The sequence below is a fragment of the Saccoglossus kowalevskii genome, chromosome 22 (genome assembly GCF_978046115.1).
Source record: "Saccoglossus kowalevskii chromosome 22, keSacKowa6.1, whole genome shotgun sequence".
Classification (NCBI taxonomy): domain Eukaryota; kingdom Metazoa; phylum Hemichordata; class Enteropneusta; family Harrimaniidae; genus Saccoglossus; species Saccoglossus kowalevskii.
The window spans coordinates 29,437,565-29,456,585 of record NC_140662.1 but is presented as its reverse complement, the minus strand read 5'-3'; the positions used below and the strand labels follow the sequence as shown (position 1 = coordinate 29,456,585).

At 39.2% G+C, this 19,021-nt stretch overlaps 1 protein-coding gene across 1 annotated transcript; it reads right to left on the bottom strand.

The window, feature by feature from the left end:
• Positions 1–802: 802 nt before the first annotated feature.
• On the bottom strand, positions 803–18,398 carry LOC100367542 (uncharacterized). The gene is made up of 3 exons (XM_085495588.1): positions 18,278–18,398; positions 2,555–2,878; positions 803–1,956 (listed from the first exon to the last, which is right to left on the bottom strand). Exons 2-3 carry the CDS (start codon positions 2,859–2,861, stop codon positions 1,262–1,264), a joined length of 1,002 nt encoding a protein of 333 aa, XP_085351714.1. The 5' UTR covers positions 2,862–2,878; positions 18,278–18,398; the 3' UTR covers positions 803–1,261.
• Between the last annotated feature and the right edge of the window lie 623 nt (positions 18,399–19,021).

Genomic DNA, 19,021 nt, shown 5'->3' with positions numbered 1-19,021 from the left:
TTGTACCGCGTTAAGTGGTATTTTATGCAGATTGTCTGCTTTTTTATCACAATATTTGAACCCTTCCAACCTCCGTGTCAATAAATCTATCACAATTCAGAGTACTGTTAACCGAGGTAGTTTTAAAATACAGAGGGCTATTCATAAACACGTTTATATTAATCAATAAACCGTCATTTTGATCGATATACCTGGTGGATTCTTTTTAAGTAGACTGGCCTCCCCGCGGCTGCTGGGTAGGTTTCAAAAACTCGCCTTTTTATGCTAGGGGTCAACCCATGGTATCCTAGAACAAGAGAATCTACATTGATATGTATAGAAAATACATAATAAAACACTGCCTGTGCTAAAAAATATTGCTTTAATCAAGTTGGTTATATGTGTCACAAGAGGGCGCTGTAGCGTGTTTACATGCGTGGTCATACATACTTAGTATTCAAAGTAGTTCCAATAAGTAAATAGTAACAACTAATGTATTTCGTCAAGAGATCGCACAAAAATAAAAATATAACCATGAATTATATCGTACAAAACTAAAACTATGAATTACATCGCGCAAAACTATATCCCTTGTATCGCTCCATCGGCGAGTTGATATTGTTGTCAACGAGACAAGTAGTCATGCCGTACGTTCAAGTCATACATGCAGTAAATATTTACTTGAATTAATAATATTTTCTCTTTACTGAGTATCAGGTGTTATTTACTTGTAGAAACTTGTATGTAGTCTGAAAGCCATAACCTTTGATCTACTGTGTTGTAAGATTAGACAAAACTCGGTTGTCAACAGTTGAGTGAACTCAACTTACCAAATGTAAATATCGTTTACTCTCACAACGTCACGTGGTTTCAGGCTAACACTGACGTACTGTAAAATGTTGCGTCCTCTCAATCTGTGTATGGGCTAATTAATTTGCTACAATATTTCGAATGATTCATCGCATGCGACTAATGCATTATGGGACCTTGACATCATACTGTAAAATGACTAATTTTCACTGGGTTTAAATTTCACTGATTTATCATTTCAGGCATATTCAGTGGGTTTTAAATTCACGGTTTTGTCATTTAGATAATGTGTTCTATGCTAAATTTTACATATTCACTGGGTTTTATTTAGCGCATTTTCCAGTCAGCGAAATAAGCCAAATTAAAACCCAGTGAATAATTACTCCCTTTACAGTATATAGTGTGTTTGTGTAGACTGTCTACTTGTACAGTGTCACGTGACAACATGGCTGGAATTGTGGGAACTCTCCTTTCAATCACGAAATGTCACACTTTTCGCTCTGCAATTTGTTCTCAAATAAAGCTCTTTACGAAGTGTTGACGTCAGCATTACGTTTGCCTCACTTTCACCGATTTCATCCTTAAACGCGGTAACAGCTTCGTTGATGGCAGGGAACATATCTCTTTTACTATTGGCTCTTTCTAGCGCATGCGCAACTCGGGTCAAAAATGAAGACCCAAGAGGAGGATACCTGGTCCGATATTTCCACACACATTTTGCAACAAGAAAATCTAAGTCACTTGGGTCGGTTTCCATGTCAACTACTGGATCAGAGTCAATGAAATCACATTTCAGATCCAAATGATATCCGCTAAATCTGACTCGTAGTTTTTCTCCGTACACGTGCGTAACATCGTGCATTCGATCAATTCTCACTTTCGGGGCAGGATGAGATTCGACAAAAAATAATTTGGGTTTGCCACCAAGTGAAGGACATCGACTTCCGGTAAAATTCCCAATAAAGTCATGAAGTCTGACAGGAATTCCATTCGATCCGTACACATGTGTATTTGTGCCACGTGACAGAACACAACAAATAAAGGAATCGTATGACGTATGATCCTTTTCAGCAATCATGTCAGATTTCATTTTAAGTTGACATGCTGTCAGGTCGGGATAGACCAGTACCGTGTAGTCGAGATCTTCCAGTATTCTACGAAGTCGAGCTGTTGAGAAAAAAAAAACACAATTTAGTATGGAAATACGGTAAGGGATTTCCAATTTGAAAACTGGGGTGAGCAGGAGAATTGTGTTACTCAATACAAATACAAATTACAACAAATAAGTAAATGCAATGATATATGAATAAAGTATCTTCAAAAATATGCCTTTGTTTTTAGAAATGTTCAGTTCACAATAGGAATCATCGTTTAAGACTTGACGGACCAAATACTTGTCTGATGACTAGTTGCTTGGATCTATATTTGTCGGTAGAATGCGCAACGCTGCAAGATTGTCATAAATTCACACGTTACTATAGTAACACATAAATGTATAATGCATGGATAATATCGCTTTTAAATTTTTGCTTTTGCCACTGTTGTCATGGTGACATACGAACCAAAGTGTTATGAAGTTAACAGGTGTTATTGGCGGGATTCCAACATCGATTCCAGGGCACCAACTCGTAGTGTTAAATTAATATTCATAAAGATATTCTCTTATGTAACTTTGGGTGAGTATTTTGTCTAACCCAATGTCATTCGTTTTAATCCGAGGCTTTGTGGAAACAGCTTGGAGCACTAAACATTTGTAACTTCTTACCGACTTCATCTTGAGTACCGGGTCTTGTCGGCAATTCACGACTTAGTCTGTAGTCCTCGTCTCTGTTGTAATTTTCCACAGCAATAATCACTGCTAGACCATGTGGTTTGCACGTGACATCGTATCTTGGTGGTGATTGGGCGTCTTCTTCTTCCGCTTCCTGTGTGTCATTTTCTCGTGTAGAAAGATATCGTCCATGACGACTTCGTAAACGGCTTCCTTTGGCACTTCTAACAGAGCGTGCAGTGCGTCGACTTCTGTTCGAAGTACTCGGTGTCCTGCTGCCATATAACCAATGGTTCTCCATTATCCAAATTCACTAGGCTGAAATGAAATAAAATAATGAAATAAAAACTGATTACAAGTAACAGTACACGATCTAATACTTACTAAAGTAACACTTTTATGAATTACATTTTTGATAACCGTATTCGAGATTTAGTTAAGAGGAGCAATGTAAATTCTAATAATAATAATAATAATAATAATCAACAAATTTAATAATTAGAACAGTCATAATTTTTTGTATTTTTGAAAATGTTGAAATAGTATTTGTGTTTGATTATGGTAAAGTTTCGTGTAGCAAAACACCATGACTTGACTGTGACTATTACATGTAAATCAAGTTCTTACTAATTCATAAAAAAAATACTATTTTATATATTATGATAAATCACATAATTTCTTATCAGGTAGATTATCAAACTAAATTACTTAAACATGCTCATTCACTCATTAGAGCCCAAATTGTCGCTTCCATATATTGTTTCCAAATATGGAAATGGTAGATTTAAAAATAAACCATTTCTTAATTTCACAGAAGGTAGTTTAATCAGGCCAATATACGGATATCATCACGTGGCTGCCCCCAACGTGACAGTCAGCTCAAGTACAAGTGATGATAAAATAAATAGTAAACAACGGTAGATTAATCGCATTTATTGTATTATCACTGGTATGCCAGCTCACTGTGGTTGTGTCGTGTTGAAACCGTGACTGATAGAGAGTACACTCCGTGGTTTGCCCGGGCGCTCGCTGATAATTGTGTGTTTTAGGAGAAAATATTTGAGTCAGGTAATTTACGTGATTTGTACATTTAGGAGTATAATCTGCAACTAGTAAATACGTTTAGTGGTATATATTACTAAAAGTGTCGATAACGTTTTCCAAACAAATATACACTTGAAGGTTGCGTTGTTGTGAACCAAATAGTTGTTTTAGCGCCACCTAGTCCATTCATCTGAACATGCTAGTTCACTTCATTTGATATTTTCTATAACGTACATTCTTGGTAATATGCTTGGTTGTTGGTGGATTGTTTTCTCGGGTATTCACTGAGATGTGACTGCTAGGTAAAATCGAAAGACAAATCATCGTAAACTTATACTAAGTCTGAAAATTATAACGTTTCTGCAATTAATTGGCAACACTTGCAAAGCAGCTAGTAATACATTGAACCAGAGGTACATTACTTGGGGTTTGCAACTCGCATTGTACTGTATGGTGACATCATGTCAAGATTCCATTCAAGTCTCTTCTCGTAGATAGCGAGACTGAGGCTACGACCTTCTGACATGACGCATATCAATGTTCAAGGTTTGTAATGAAAAAAATAAACTTTTCTTGTCACCATCATAGCGAAAAATGTAATACATCGAAAATGTACAGAAAATATAGTTCTCGTAATCCGTCATATCGTGGGCAGCTATTTTGATCCACCTGGACATCCCAGTATCCTAGTTACCTCGGGCATGCGCATTCGCATTTTTTCTGAGTTGGAACGCTTATGCGAGAGCGAGATTGTGACGGGATCTTGGTATCATGTCACCGTAATTACAAACCCCAAGTAATGTACCTCTGATTGAACTTATATAACACACACAATAGCTGGTTTGTATCTGCCATATGGATAGAGATTGATTCAACCCACGTAAAATTTACACCAGCTATGCAGAAACAAACAGTTGTAAAACAAGCCAATAGAGACGAGACTAAAAATCTTTGCAAATCTGCACCTGCCACGTGTAAAAATAAGGATTTCACAAAAAACTCTGCATTCATAAAAAATGATACACAACAAAATAATGTTGGTACTTTAAACATTCCCCTGTTAATTCAAAACTGAAATACGGAGAAGCGACTATTATGCTGATACCTATGTGCCGTGCCACCGAAATATGCCAGAAACGCCATATAGAGACCCGAAAACCGTCCATTTCCGCCATACCAAACATAAGAAATTTCATTTCACAATCGCGCGCGCACTATAAACGTCGACCCCAATGACGCTGCAGTTCGGCGTCTTCTACACCGATTGTGCTGGGACAGCGCTTCCGGTGACGATACAACGCGTCGACCCGCGTTGTATCCTCGGGGGCGGAGCTACGTCACAAGACGTTCCACGTTGCTACGACGCGCACCACTGTACATGCATTTCTATGGGCTCTGTGCGCGCTGCTGTGGAACGACGGTCGAGTCGGTGAAAATTCGAGAAAACAACACAAACTCAACTTTGAAGTAATCCCAAGCAACCAAATATATATATGTTACACACGTAGAGCTAATCTTGTTACACTGTTCAGAAGAGTTTCTGTGAGTTTTTGGCCTTTGTTTTCACCGCCGCGGGTTGCCAGGAGGTGAAAATGCCCGGATGTCCGCCCGAGGATAGCGTTGTCCGCGTATCGTGTAATTTCCGTCAATATTTCAGAATAATTCGAACAACTGGTAATAAAATTACGTCATTTGCCATGGCAAGATTTGTCGGGAAAAAGTAGGCTCTTATAGCATGTGCTATTATGCTATCAACGGACCTCATTTATCATATAAATGAAAGCTGCAGTTTCATTTATCTGAGCAATGCCTCGAAATAATATCAATACCGGCACATTATACTATGCAGTGTGCATCCGATATACACACGTACCATGGCTATAATACACTATCATATCATTACCGGCACATTATACTATGCAGTGTGCACCCGATATACACACGTACCATGGCTATAATACACTATCATATCATTACCGGCACATTATACTATGCAGTGTGCACCCGATATACACACGTACCATGGCTATAATACACTATCATATCATTACCGGTACATTATACTATGCAGTGTGCACCCGATATACACACGTACCATGGCTATAATACACTATCATATCATTACCGGCACATTATACTATGCAGTGTGCACCCGATATACACACGCACCATGGCTATAATACACTATCATATCATTACCGGTACATTATACTATGCAGTGTGCACCCGATATACACACGTACCATGGCTATAATACACTATCATATCATTACCGGTACATTATACTATGCAGTGTGCACCCGATATACACACGTACCATGGCTATAATACACTATCATATCATTACCGGCACATTATACTATGCAGTGAGCACCCGATATACACACGCACCATGGCTATAATACACTATCATATCATTACCGGCACATTATACTATGCAGTGTGCACCCGATATACACACGTACCATGGCTATAATACACTATCATATCAATACCGGCACATTATACTATGCAGTGTGCACCCGATATACACACGTACCATGGCTATAATACACTATCATATCATTACCGGTACATTATACTATGCAGTGTGCACCCGATATACACACGTACCATGGCTATAATACACTATCATATCATTACCGGCACATTATACTATGCAGTGTGCACCCGATATACACACGTACCATGGCTATAATACACTATCATATCATTACCGGCACATTATACTATGCAGTGTGCACCCGATATACACACGAACCATGGCTATAATACACTATCATATCAATACCGGCACATTATACTATGCAGTGTGCACCCGATATACACACGTACCATGGCTATAATATACTATCATATCATTACCGGCACATTATACTATGCAGTGTGCACCCGATATACACACGTACCATGGCTATAATACACTATCATATCATTACCGGTACATTATACTATGCAGTGTGCACCCGATATACACACGTACCATGGCTATAATACACTATCATATCATTACCGGCACATTATACTATGCAGTGTGCACCCGATATACACACGCACCATGGCTATAATACACTATCATATCATTACCGGTACATTATACTATGCAGTGTGCACCCGATATACACACGTACCATGGCTATAATACACTATCATATCATTACCGGTACATTATACTATGCAGTGTGCACCCGATATACACACGCACCATGGCTATAATACACTATCATATCATTACCGGCACATTATACTATGCAGTGTGCACCCGATATACACACGTACCATGGCTATAATATACTATCATATCAATACCGGCACATTATACTATGCAGTGTGCACCCGATATACACACGTACCATGACTATAATACACTATCATATCATTACCGGCCCATTATACTATGCAGTGTGCACCCGATATACACACGTACCATGGCTATAATACACTATCATATCATTACCGGCACATTATACTATGCAGTGTGCATCCGATATACACACGTACCATGGCTATAATATACTATCATATCATTACCGGCACATTATACTATGCAGTGTGCACCCGATATACACACGTACCATGGCTATAATACACTATCATATCATTACCGGCACATTATACTATGCAGTGTGCACCCGATATACACACGTACCATGGCTATAATACACTATCATATCATTACCGGCACATTATACTATGCAGTGTGCACCCGATATACACACGTACCATGGCTATAATACACTATCATATCAATACTGGTACGTTATACTATGCAGTGTGCACCCGATATACACACGTACCATGGCTATAATACACTATCATATCATTACCGGTACATTATACTATGCAGTGTGCACCCGATATACACACGCACCATGGCTATAATACACTATCATATCATTACCGGCACATTATACTATGCAGTGTGCACCCGATATACACACGTACCATGGCTATAATATACTATCATATCAATACCGGCACATTATACTATGCAGTGTGCACCCGATATACACACGTACCATGACTATAATACACTATCATATCATTACCGGCCCATTATACTATGCAGTGTGCACCCGATATACACACGTACCATGGCTATAATACACTATCATATCATTACCGGCACATTATACTATGCAGTGTGCATCCGATATACACACGTACCATGGCTATAATATACTATCATATCATTACCGGCACATTATACTATGCAGTGTGCACCCGATATACACACGTACCATGGCTATAATACACTATCATATCATTACCGGCACATTATACTATGCAGTGTGCACCCGATATACACACGTACCATGGCTATAATACACTATCATATCATTACCGGCACATTATACTATGCAGTGTGCACCCGATATACACACGTACCATGGCTATAATACACTATCATATCAATACTGGTACGTTATACTATGCAGTGTGCACCCGATATACACACGTACCATGGCTATAATACACTATCATATCATTACCGGCACATTATACTATGCAGTGTGCACCCGATATACACACGTACCATGGCTATAATACACTATCATATCAATACCGGCACATTATACTATGCAGTGTGCACCCGATATACACACGAACCATGGCTATAATACACTATCATATCATTACCGGCACATTATACTATGCAGTGTGCACCCGATATACACACGTACCATGGCTATAATACACTATCATATCAATACTGGTACGTTATACTATGCAGTGTGCACCCGATATACACACGTACCATGGCTATAATACACTATCATATCATTACCGGCACATTATACTATGCAGTGTGCACCCGATATACACACGTACCATGGCTATAATACACTATCATATCAATACCGGCACATTATACTATGCAGTGTGCACCCGATATACACACGTACCATGGCTATAATACACTATCATATCATTACCGGTACATTATACTATGCAGTGTGCACCCGATATACACACGTACCATGGCTATAATACACTATCATATCATTACCGGCACATTATACTATGCAGTGTGCACTCGATATACACACGTACCATGGCTATAATACACTATCATATCATTACCGGCACATTATACTATGCAGTGTGCACCCGATATACACACGTACCATGGCTATAATACACTATCATATCATTACCGGCACATTATACTATGCAGTGTGCACCCGATATACACACGTACCATGGCTATAATACACTATCATATCAATATCGGCACATTATACTATGCAGTGTGCACCCGATATACACACGAACCATGGCTATAATACACTATCATATCAATACCGGCACATTATACTATGCAGTGTGCACCCGATATACACACGTACCATGGCTATAATATACTATCATATCATTACCGGCACATTATACTATGCAGTGTGCACCCGATATACACACGTACCATGGCTATAATACACTATCATATCATTACCGGTACATTATACTATGCAGTGTGCACCCGATATACACACGTACCATGGCTATAATACACTATCATATCATTACCGGCACATTATACTATGCAGTGTGCACCCGATATACACACGCACCATGGCTATAATACACTATCATATCATTACCGGTACATTATACTATGCAGTGTGCACCCGATATACACACGTACCATGGCTATAATACACTATCATATCATTACCGGTACATTATACTATGCAGTGTGCACCCGATATACACACGCACCATGGCTATAATACACTATCATATCATTACCGGCACATTATACTATGCAGTGTGCACCCGATATACACACGTACCATGGCTATAATATACTATCATATCATTACCGGTACATTATACTATGCAGTGTGCACCCGATATACACACGTACCATGGCTATAATACACTATCATATCAATACCGGCACATTATACTATGCAGTGTGCACCCGATATACACACGTACCATGACTATAATACACTATCATATCATTACCGGCCCATTATACTATGCAGTGTGCACCCGATATACACACGTACCATGGCTATAATACACTATCATATCATTACCGGCACATTATACTATGCAGTGTGCATCCGATATACACACGTACCATGGCTATAATATACTATCATATCATTACCGGCACATTATACTATGCAGTGTGCACCCGATATACACACGTACCATGGCTATAATACACTATCATATCATTACCGGCACATTATACTATGCAGTGTGCACCCGATATACACACGTACCATGGCTATAATACACTATCATATCATTACCGGCACATTATACTATGCAGTGTGCACCCGATATACACACGTACCATGGCTATAATACACTATCATATCAATACTGGTACGTTATACTATGCAGTGTGCACCCGATATACACACGTACCATGGCTATAATACACTATCATATCAATACTGGTACGTTATACTATGCAGTGTGCACCCGATATACACACGTACCATGGCTATAATACACTATCATATCATTACCGGCACATTATACTATGCAGTGTGCACCCGATATACACACGTACCATGGCTATAATACACTATCATATCAATACTGGTACGTTATACTATGCAGTGTGCACCCGATATACACACGTACCATGGCTATAATACACTATCATATCAATACTGGTACGTTATACTATGCAGTGTGCACCCGATATACACACGTACCATGGCTATAATACACTATCATATCATTACCGGCACATTATACTATGCAGTGTGCACCCGATATACACACGTACCATGGCTATAATACACTATCATATCAATACCGGCACATTATACTATGCAGTGTGCACCCGATATACACACGTACCATGGCTATAATACACTATCATATCATTACCGGTACATTATACTATGCAGTGTGCACCCGATATACACACGTACCATGGCTATAATATACTATCATATCATTACCGGCACATTATACTATGCAGTGTGCACCCGATATACACACGTACCATGGCTATAATACACTATCATATCATTACCGGCACATTATACTATGCAGTGTGCACCCGATATACACACGTACCATGGCTATAATACACTATCATATCATTACCGGCACATTATACTATGCAGTGTGCATCCGATATACACACGTACCATGGCTATAATACACTATTATATCATTACCGGCACATTATACTATGCAGTGTGCACCCGATATACACACGTAACATGGCTATAATACACTATCATATCATTACCGGCACATTATACTATGCAGTGTGCACCCGATATACACACGTACCATGGCTATAATACACTATCATATCAATACCGGCACATTATACTATGCAGTGTGCACCAGATATACACACGTACCATGGCTATAATACACTATCATATCAATACCGGCACATTATACTATGCAGTGTGCACCTGATATACACACGTACCATGGCTATAATACACTATCATATCAATACCGGCACATTATACTATGCAGTGTGCACCCGATATACACACGTACCATGGCTATAATACACTATCATATCATTACCGGCACATTATACTATGCAGTGTGCACCCGATATACACACGTACCATGGCTATAATACACTATCATATCATTACCGGCACATTATACTATGCAGTGTGCACCCGATATACACACGTACCATGGCTATAATACACTATCATATCATTACCGGCACATTATACTATGCAGTGTGCACCCGATATACACACGTACCATGGCTATAATACACTATCATATCATTACCGGCACATTATACTATGCAGTGTGCACCCGATATACACACGCACCATGGCTATAATACACTATCATATCATTACCGGCACATTATACTATGCAGTGTGTACCCGATATACACACGTACCATGGCTATAATACACTATCATATCAATACCGGCACATTATACTATGCAGTGTGCACCCGATATACACACGTACCATGGCCATAATACACTATCATATCATTACCGGCACATTATACTATGCAGTGTGCACCCGATATACACACGTACCATGGCTATAATACACTATCATATCATTACCAGTACATTATACTATGCAGTGTGCACCCGATATACACACGTACCATGGCTATAATACACTATCATATCATTACCGGCACATTATACTATGCAGTGTGCACTATATATACACACGTACCATGGCTATAATACACTATCATATCATTACCGGCACATTATACTATGCAGTGTGCACCCGATATACACACGTACCATGGCTATAATACACTATCATATCATTACCGGCACATTATACTATGCAGTGTGCACCCGATATACACACGTACCATGGCTATAATACACTATCATATCATTACCGGCACATTATACTATGCAGTGTGCACCCGATATACACACGTACCATGGCTATAATACACTATCATATCATTACCAGTACATTATACTATGCAGTGTGCACCCGATATACACACGTACCATGGCTATAATACACTATCATATCATTACCGGCACATTATACTATGCAGTGTGCACTCGATATACACACGTACCATGGCTATAATACACTATCATATCATTACCGGCACATTATACTATGCAGTGTGCACCCGATATACACACGTACCATGGCTATAATACACTATCATATCATTACCGGCACATTATACTATGCAGTGTGCACCAGATATACACACGTACCATGGCTATAATACACTATCATATCATTACCGGTACATTATACTATGCAGTGTGCACCCGATATACACACGTACCATGGCTATAATACACTATCATATCATTACCGGCACATTATACTATGCAGTGTGCACCCGATATACACACGCACCATGGCTATAATACACTATCATATCATTACCGGTACATTATACTATGCAGTGTGCACCCGATATACACACGTACCATGGCTATAATACACTATCATATCATTACCGGCACATTATACTATGCAGTGTGCACCCGATATACACACGTACCATGGCTATAATACACTATCATATCAATACCGGCACATTATACTATGCAGTGTGCACCCGATATACACACGTACCATGGCTATAATACACTATCATATCATTACCGGTACATTATACTATGCAGTGTGCACCCGATATACACACGTACCATGGCTATAATACACTATCATATCATTACCGGCACATTATACTATGCAGTGTGCACCCGATATACACACGTACCATGGCTATAATACACTATCATATCATTACCGGCACATTATAGTATGCAGTGTGCACCCGATATACACACGTACCATGGCTATAATACACTATCATATCAATACTGGTACGTTATACTATGCAGTGTGCACCCGATATACACACGTACCATGGCTATAATACACTATCATATCATTACCGGCACATTATACTATGCAGTGTGCACCCGATATACACACGTACCATGGCTATAATACACTATCATATCAATACCGGCACATTATACTATGCAGTGTGCACCCGATATACACACGTACCATGGCTATAATACACTATCATATCATTACCGGTACATTATACTATGCAGTGTGCACCCGATATACACACGTACCATGGCTATAATACACTATCATATCATTACCGGCACATTATACTATGCAGTGTGCATCCGATATACACACGTACCATGGCTATAATACACTATTATATCATTACCGGCACATTATACTATGCAGTGTGCACCCGATATACACACGTAACATGGCTATAATACACTATCATATCATTACCGGCACATTATACTATGCAGTGTGCACCCGATATACACACGTACCATGGCTATAATACACTATCATATCAATACCGGCACATTATACTATGCAGTGTGCACCAGATATACACACGTACCATGGCTATAATACACTATCATATCAATACCGGCACATTATACTATGCAGTGTGCACCTGATATACACACGTACCATGGCTATAATACACTATCATATCAATACCGGCACATTATACTATGCAGTGTGCACCCGATATACACACGTACCATAGCTATAATACACTATCATATCATTACCGGTACATTATACTATGCAGTGTGCACCCGATATACACACGTACCATGGCTATAATACACTATCATATCATTACCGGCACATTATACTATGCAGTGTGCACCCGATATACACACGTACCATGGCTATAATACACTATCATATCAATACCGGCACATTATACTATGCAGTGTGCACCCGATATACACACGTACCATGGCTATAATACACTATCATATCATTACCGGTACATTATACTATGCAGTGTGCACCCGATATACACACGCACCATGGCTATAATACACTATCATATCATTACCGGCACATTATACTATGCAGTGTGCACCCGATATACACACGTACCATGGCTATAATATACTATCATATCAATACCGGCACATTATACTATGCAGTGTGCACCCGATATACACACGTACCATGACTATAATACACTATCATATCATTACCGGCCCATTATACTATGCAGTGTGCACCCGATATACACACGTACCATGGCTATAATACACTATCATATCAATACCGGCACATTATACTATGCAGTGTGCACCAGATATACACACGTACCATGGCTATAATACACTATCATATCAATACCGGCACATTATACTATGCAGTGTGCACCTGATATACACACGTACCATGGCTATAATACACTATCATATCAATACCGGCACATTATACTATGCAGTGTGCACCCGATATACACACGTACCATGGCTATAATACACTATCATATCATTACCGGCACATTATACTATGCAGTGTGCACCCGATATACACACGTACCATGGCTATAATACACTATCATATCATTACCGGCACATTATACTATGCAGTGTGCACCCGATATACACACGTACCATGGCTATAATACACTATCATATCATTACCGGCACATTATACTATGCAGTGTGCACCCGATAAACACACGTACCATGGCTATAATACACTATCATATCATTACCGGCACATTATACTATGCAGTGTGCACCCGATATACACACGTACCATGGCTATAATACACTATCATATCATTACCGGCACATTATACTATGCAGTGTGTACCCGATATACACACGTACCATGGCTATAATACACTATCATATCAATACCGGCACATTATACTATGCAGTGTGCACCCGATATACACACGTACCATGGCTATAATACACTATCATATCATTACCGGCACATTATACTATGCAGTGTGCACCCGATATACACACGTACCATGGCTATAATACACTATCATATCAATACCGGCACATTATACTATGCAGTGTGCACCCGATATACACACGTACCATGGCTATAATACACTATCATATCATTACCGGCACATTATACTATGCAGTGTGCACCCGATATACACACGTACCATGGCTATAATACACTATCATATCATTACCGGCACATTATACTATGCAGTGTGCACCCGATATACACACGTACCATGGCTATAATACACTATCATATCAATACCGGCACATTATACTATGCAGTGTGCACCCGATATACACACGTACCATGGCTATAATACACTGTCATATCATTACCGGCACATTATACTATGCAGTGTGCACCCGATATACACACGTACCATGGCTATATTACACTATCATATCATTACCGGCACATTATACCATGCAGTGTGCACCCGATATACACACGTACCATGGCTATATTACACTATCATATCATTACCGGCACATTATACTATGCAGTGTGCACCCGATATACACACGTACCATGGCTATATTACACTATCATATCATTACCGGCACATTATACCATGCAGTGTGCACCCGATATACACACGTACCATGGCTATATTACACTATCATATCAATACCGGCACATTATACTATGCAGTGTGCACCCGATATACACACGTACCATGGCTATAATACACTATCATATCAATACCGGCACATTATACTATGCAGTGTGCACCCGATATACACACGTACCATGGCTATAATACACTATCAAATCATTACTGACAGTATATTTGGGATTATTATTCTTGGAACCATTACTCAATTGAAAACTCAGTGTCCGTACGGACCAGAACTGGGCGACTCCCACGTGCGTAGTCAAACAATCGTATAATCAGACATTCCAGTCGATACGAACCCAAGTACCGATAATATAAGGCAATTTATTGTAGGGTCAATCCAATAAAGTTGACCTCTGACGAATAATCACTTAATACATCACGTAAATGTACAAGGTACATCGGATTATATTCTGAAAAACCCACGCGCATGAGATATTAAGTGATCAGAGATAAAATTAATCCTAATCTCCATGCATGTTATGCAATTACTGCGTGTCAGACGGCCTACTGAAAAGTCACGTGAAGTCCATAAGTGGGACATTATTTACGCATTTACATTTTATGATGTTTGGTCTTAGATGTTTGTTTGTTCTACTATCCTAGTACATACTTCTAAAGTGTCACTTAGAAACCATCCATTGTCTGACCAATGTTAGATTAGAAATTTCTCAGACTGCGGCAACTCAACTAATATATCAAATGAGATGGTCCATTGGAATAACAAACCTAACCATACGTCAAACACTATCAAACGGTCGAAAAGTACTACGCCAAAACGCCCGCTCTGGTCATTGTAGCATAACAGTCTGTTATTTTGGAGAAAGATGCCTGTTTTGACTTTTAATATTATTTATTCAATAAAATTATTATTACATTATTATTGGCTAACATTAGAAACATTCATTTGTTGTGAATTGAATCATTTTACTAAATCTTTTTTAGCACCACTCATACTTGACACTATACAATAACAGCAATGCAAGTCAACAGCCCTCACATAAGCACGACACTATACAATAACAGCAATACAAGTCAACAGCCCTCACATAAGCACGACACTATACAATAACAGCAATACAAGTCAACAGCCCTCACATAAGCACGACACTGTACAATAACAGCAATACAAGTCAACAGCCCTCACATAAGCACGACACCGTACAATAACAGCAATACAAGTCAACAGCCCTCACATAAGCACGACACTGTACAATAACAGCAATGCAAGTCAACAGCCCTCGCATAAGCACGACACTGTACAATAACGGCAATACAAGTCAACAGCCCTCACATAAGCACGACACTGTACAATAACAGCAATGCAAGTCAACAGCCCTCGCATAAGCACGAGATTGTACAATAACAGCAATACAAGTCAACAGCCCTCACATAAGCACGACACTGTACAATAACAGCAATGCAAGTCAACAGCCCTCACATAAGCACGACACCGTACAATAACAGCAATACAAGTCAACAGCCCTCACATAAGCACAACACTGTACAATAACAGCAATGCAAGTCAACAGCCCTCACATAAGCACGACACTGTACAATAACAGCAATACAAGTCAACAGCCCTCACATAAGCACGACACTGTACAATAACAGCAATGCAAGTCAACAGCCCTCACATAAGCACGACACTGTACAATAACAGCAATACAAGTCAACAGCCCTCACATAAGCACGACACCGTACAATAACAGCAATACAAGTCAACAGCCCTCACATAAGCACGACACTGTACAATAACAGCAATGCAAGTCAACAGCCCTCACATAAGCACGACACTGTACAATAACAGCAATACAAGTCAACAGCCCTCACATAAGCACGACACTGTACAATAACAGCAATGCAAGTCAACAGCCCTCACATAAGCACGACACTGCACAATAACAGCAATAGAAGTCAACAGCCCTCGCGTAAGCACGACACTGTACAATAAACGCTATACAGGTCATCAGCTTTCACTTAAGCATGAAACTATACAATGATATAACATAACCACACCCACCTCCTCGTGTACATTTCGCCATTTTAAGCTCATGCCATGTATAGTTATGCTAACAACATATTACTATGACAACCTGTTACAACATATTAAATATATAAATTTCTTAAAGCTTAAAAGCGGTTGCTTTTCAAGTCAGCCATAATCAAATCACGTAACAATTCAACACATTATATAAGACAAATACTAGTAAGACCTTAAAATGGCATACTGATCGATGTTAGCACTGTTCTAAGTGACCTTTCGAGTTACCATCATACGATGGATCTTATTCTGTTTAACTTTAATGACTGTTCAAACTCAATATCAATTTATATACGTGTAATGTAGTTTGGTCATTTAACAGATTTCCTTCTGTATGAGAATGGTCCCTACATTGGTGCACATTTTTGTCAGCGTCAGAGTCACTGTGTACTCCCACCCACAATGCAAACAGTTTAAAATGCCAAACTTGTGTGTCTTACAACCAGGGCGCTATTTCATTTTATTATCGATAGTTCACTCATGTACGGTTACTAAATCCTTTTTAGTAATCATCACGGTGGGTTTATTTTGTTTTACCAATTTGTATATGATCCACGATGTCATCTGACATTGATGTTGATTCTTCATGAACCAAATTCACAGTGATGGCGCCAAGAGGTACTCACAGAGACGACTCACAGTATAACGGTAATATATTTGGAATTTAGTCGAGGGTTTCGTTCATTATCTGACAATACCCTTGTATAATTGTACTAAAATGTACAATAACTACAATGCATCAGTAACTCACCTGTTATTAAAGCACAGTTGACAAACCTGCTGCTGAATCCCATAGTAATGTGGCGTTGTGTGTGTACGCACACCACAGTATGCGTTGTCAACACTCATCAACCACCGCGTGACCTAGACTGGGCAATCACTATTCATATTGCAATCACACAAACGATTGTTGTTAATTGAAAATAGAAACGAGAAAAGAACACACTGACAAAGAATGGTGAGCGGGAGTCGCCAGATTCTATAGTTTGAATCAAATCAAAGTATACAAAGAATTGGGAAAAGACAAGCATTTAAAGTTGACCGTTCTCCCAACTAAGTCAATATCATAAACTTTACGTTACACTCAGTTCTATTGTACTCATTCCGTTATAAAGTCAATAAATATTCTGACTTTTTGGGGGAAACGTGACAGTAAATAATTCACGTATCCATGGTAACGGACAGACTTTACATGTTTTTGTTTTTTTTCAGTGATCGTTGCCGGTACCAAACTCGTTTGTGTACTTTTTATACGGCCTGAATGGAGATGGTGGGATGTCATGACACCGATCCGAAGCAGTCTCCTTATCTATGTCAATCGTGGCAGGTCTCGAGTAATTTGCATCGCCCACAGGGGAGAGATCGAGGTCAAACGTCAGCCTACCTGTCCACCCGTACATTGTATTACTGTTTACTACAGTAGACTCGCAAACGTAATGTAGTTTCCGTTTTAATCGAACTGGTATGCAAGTACGAAGACTTTCCATCAAGTCAA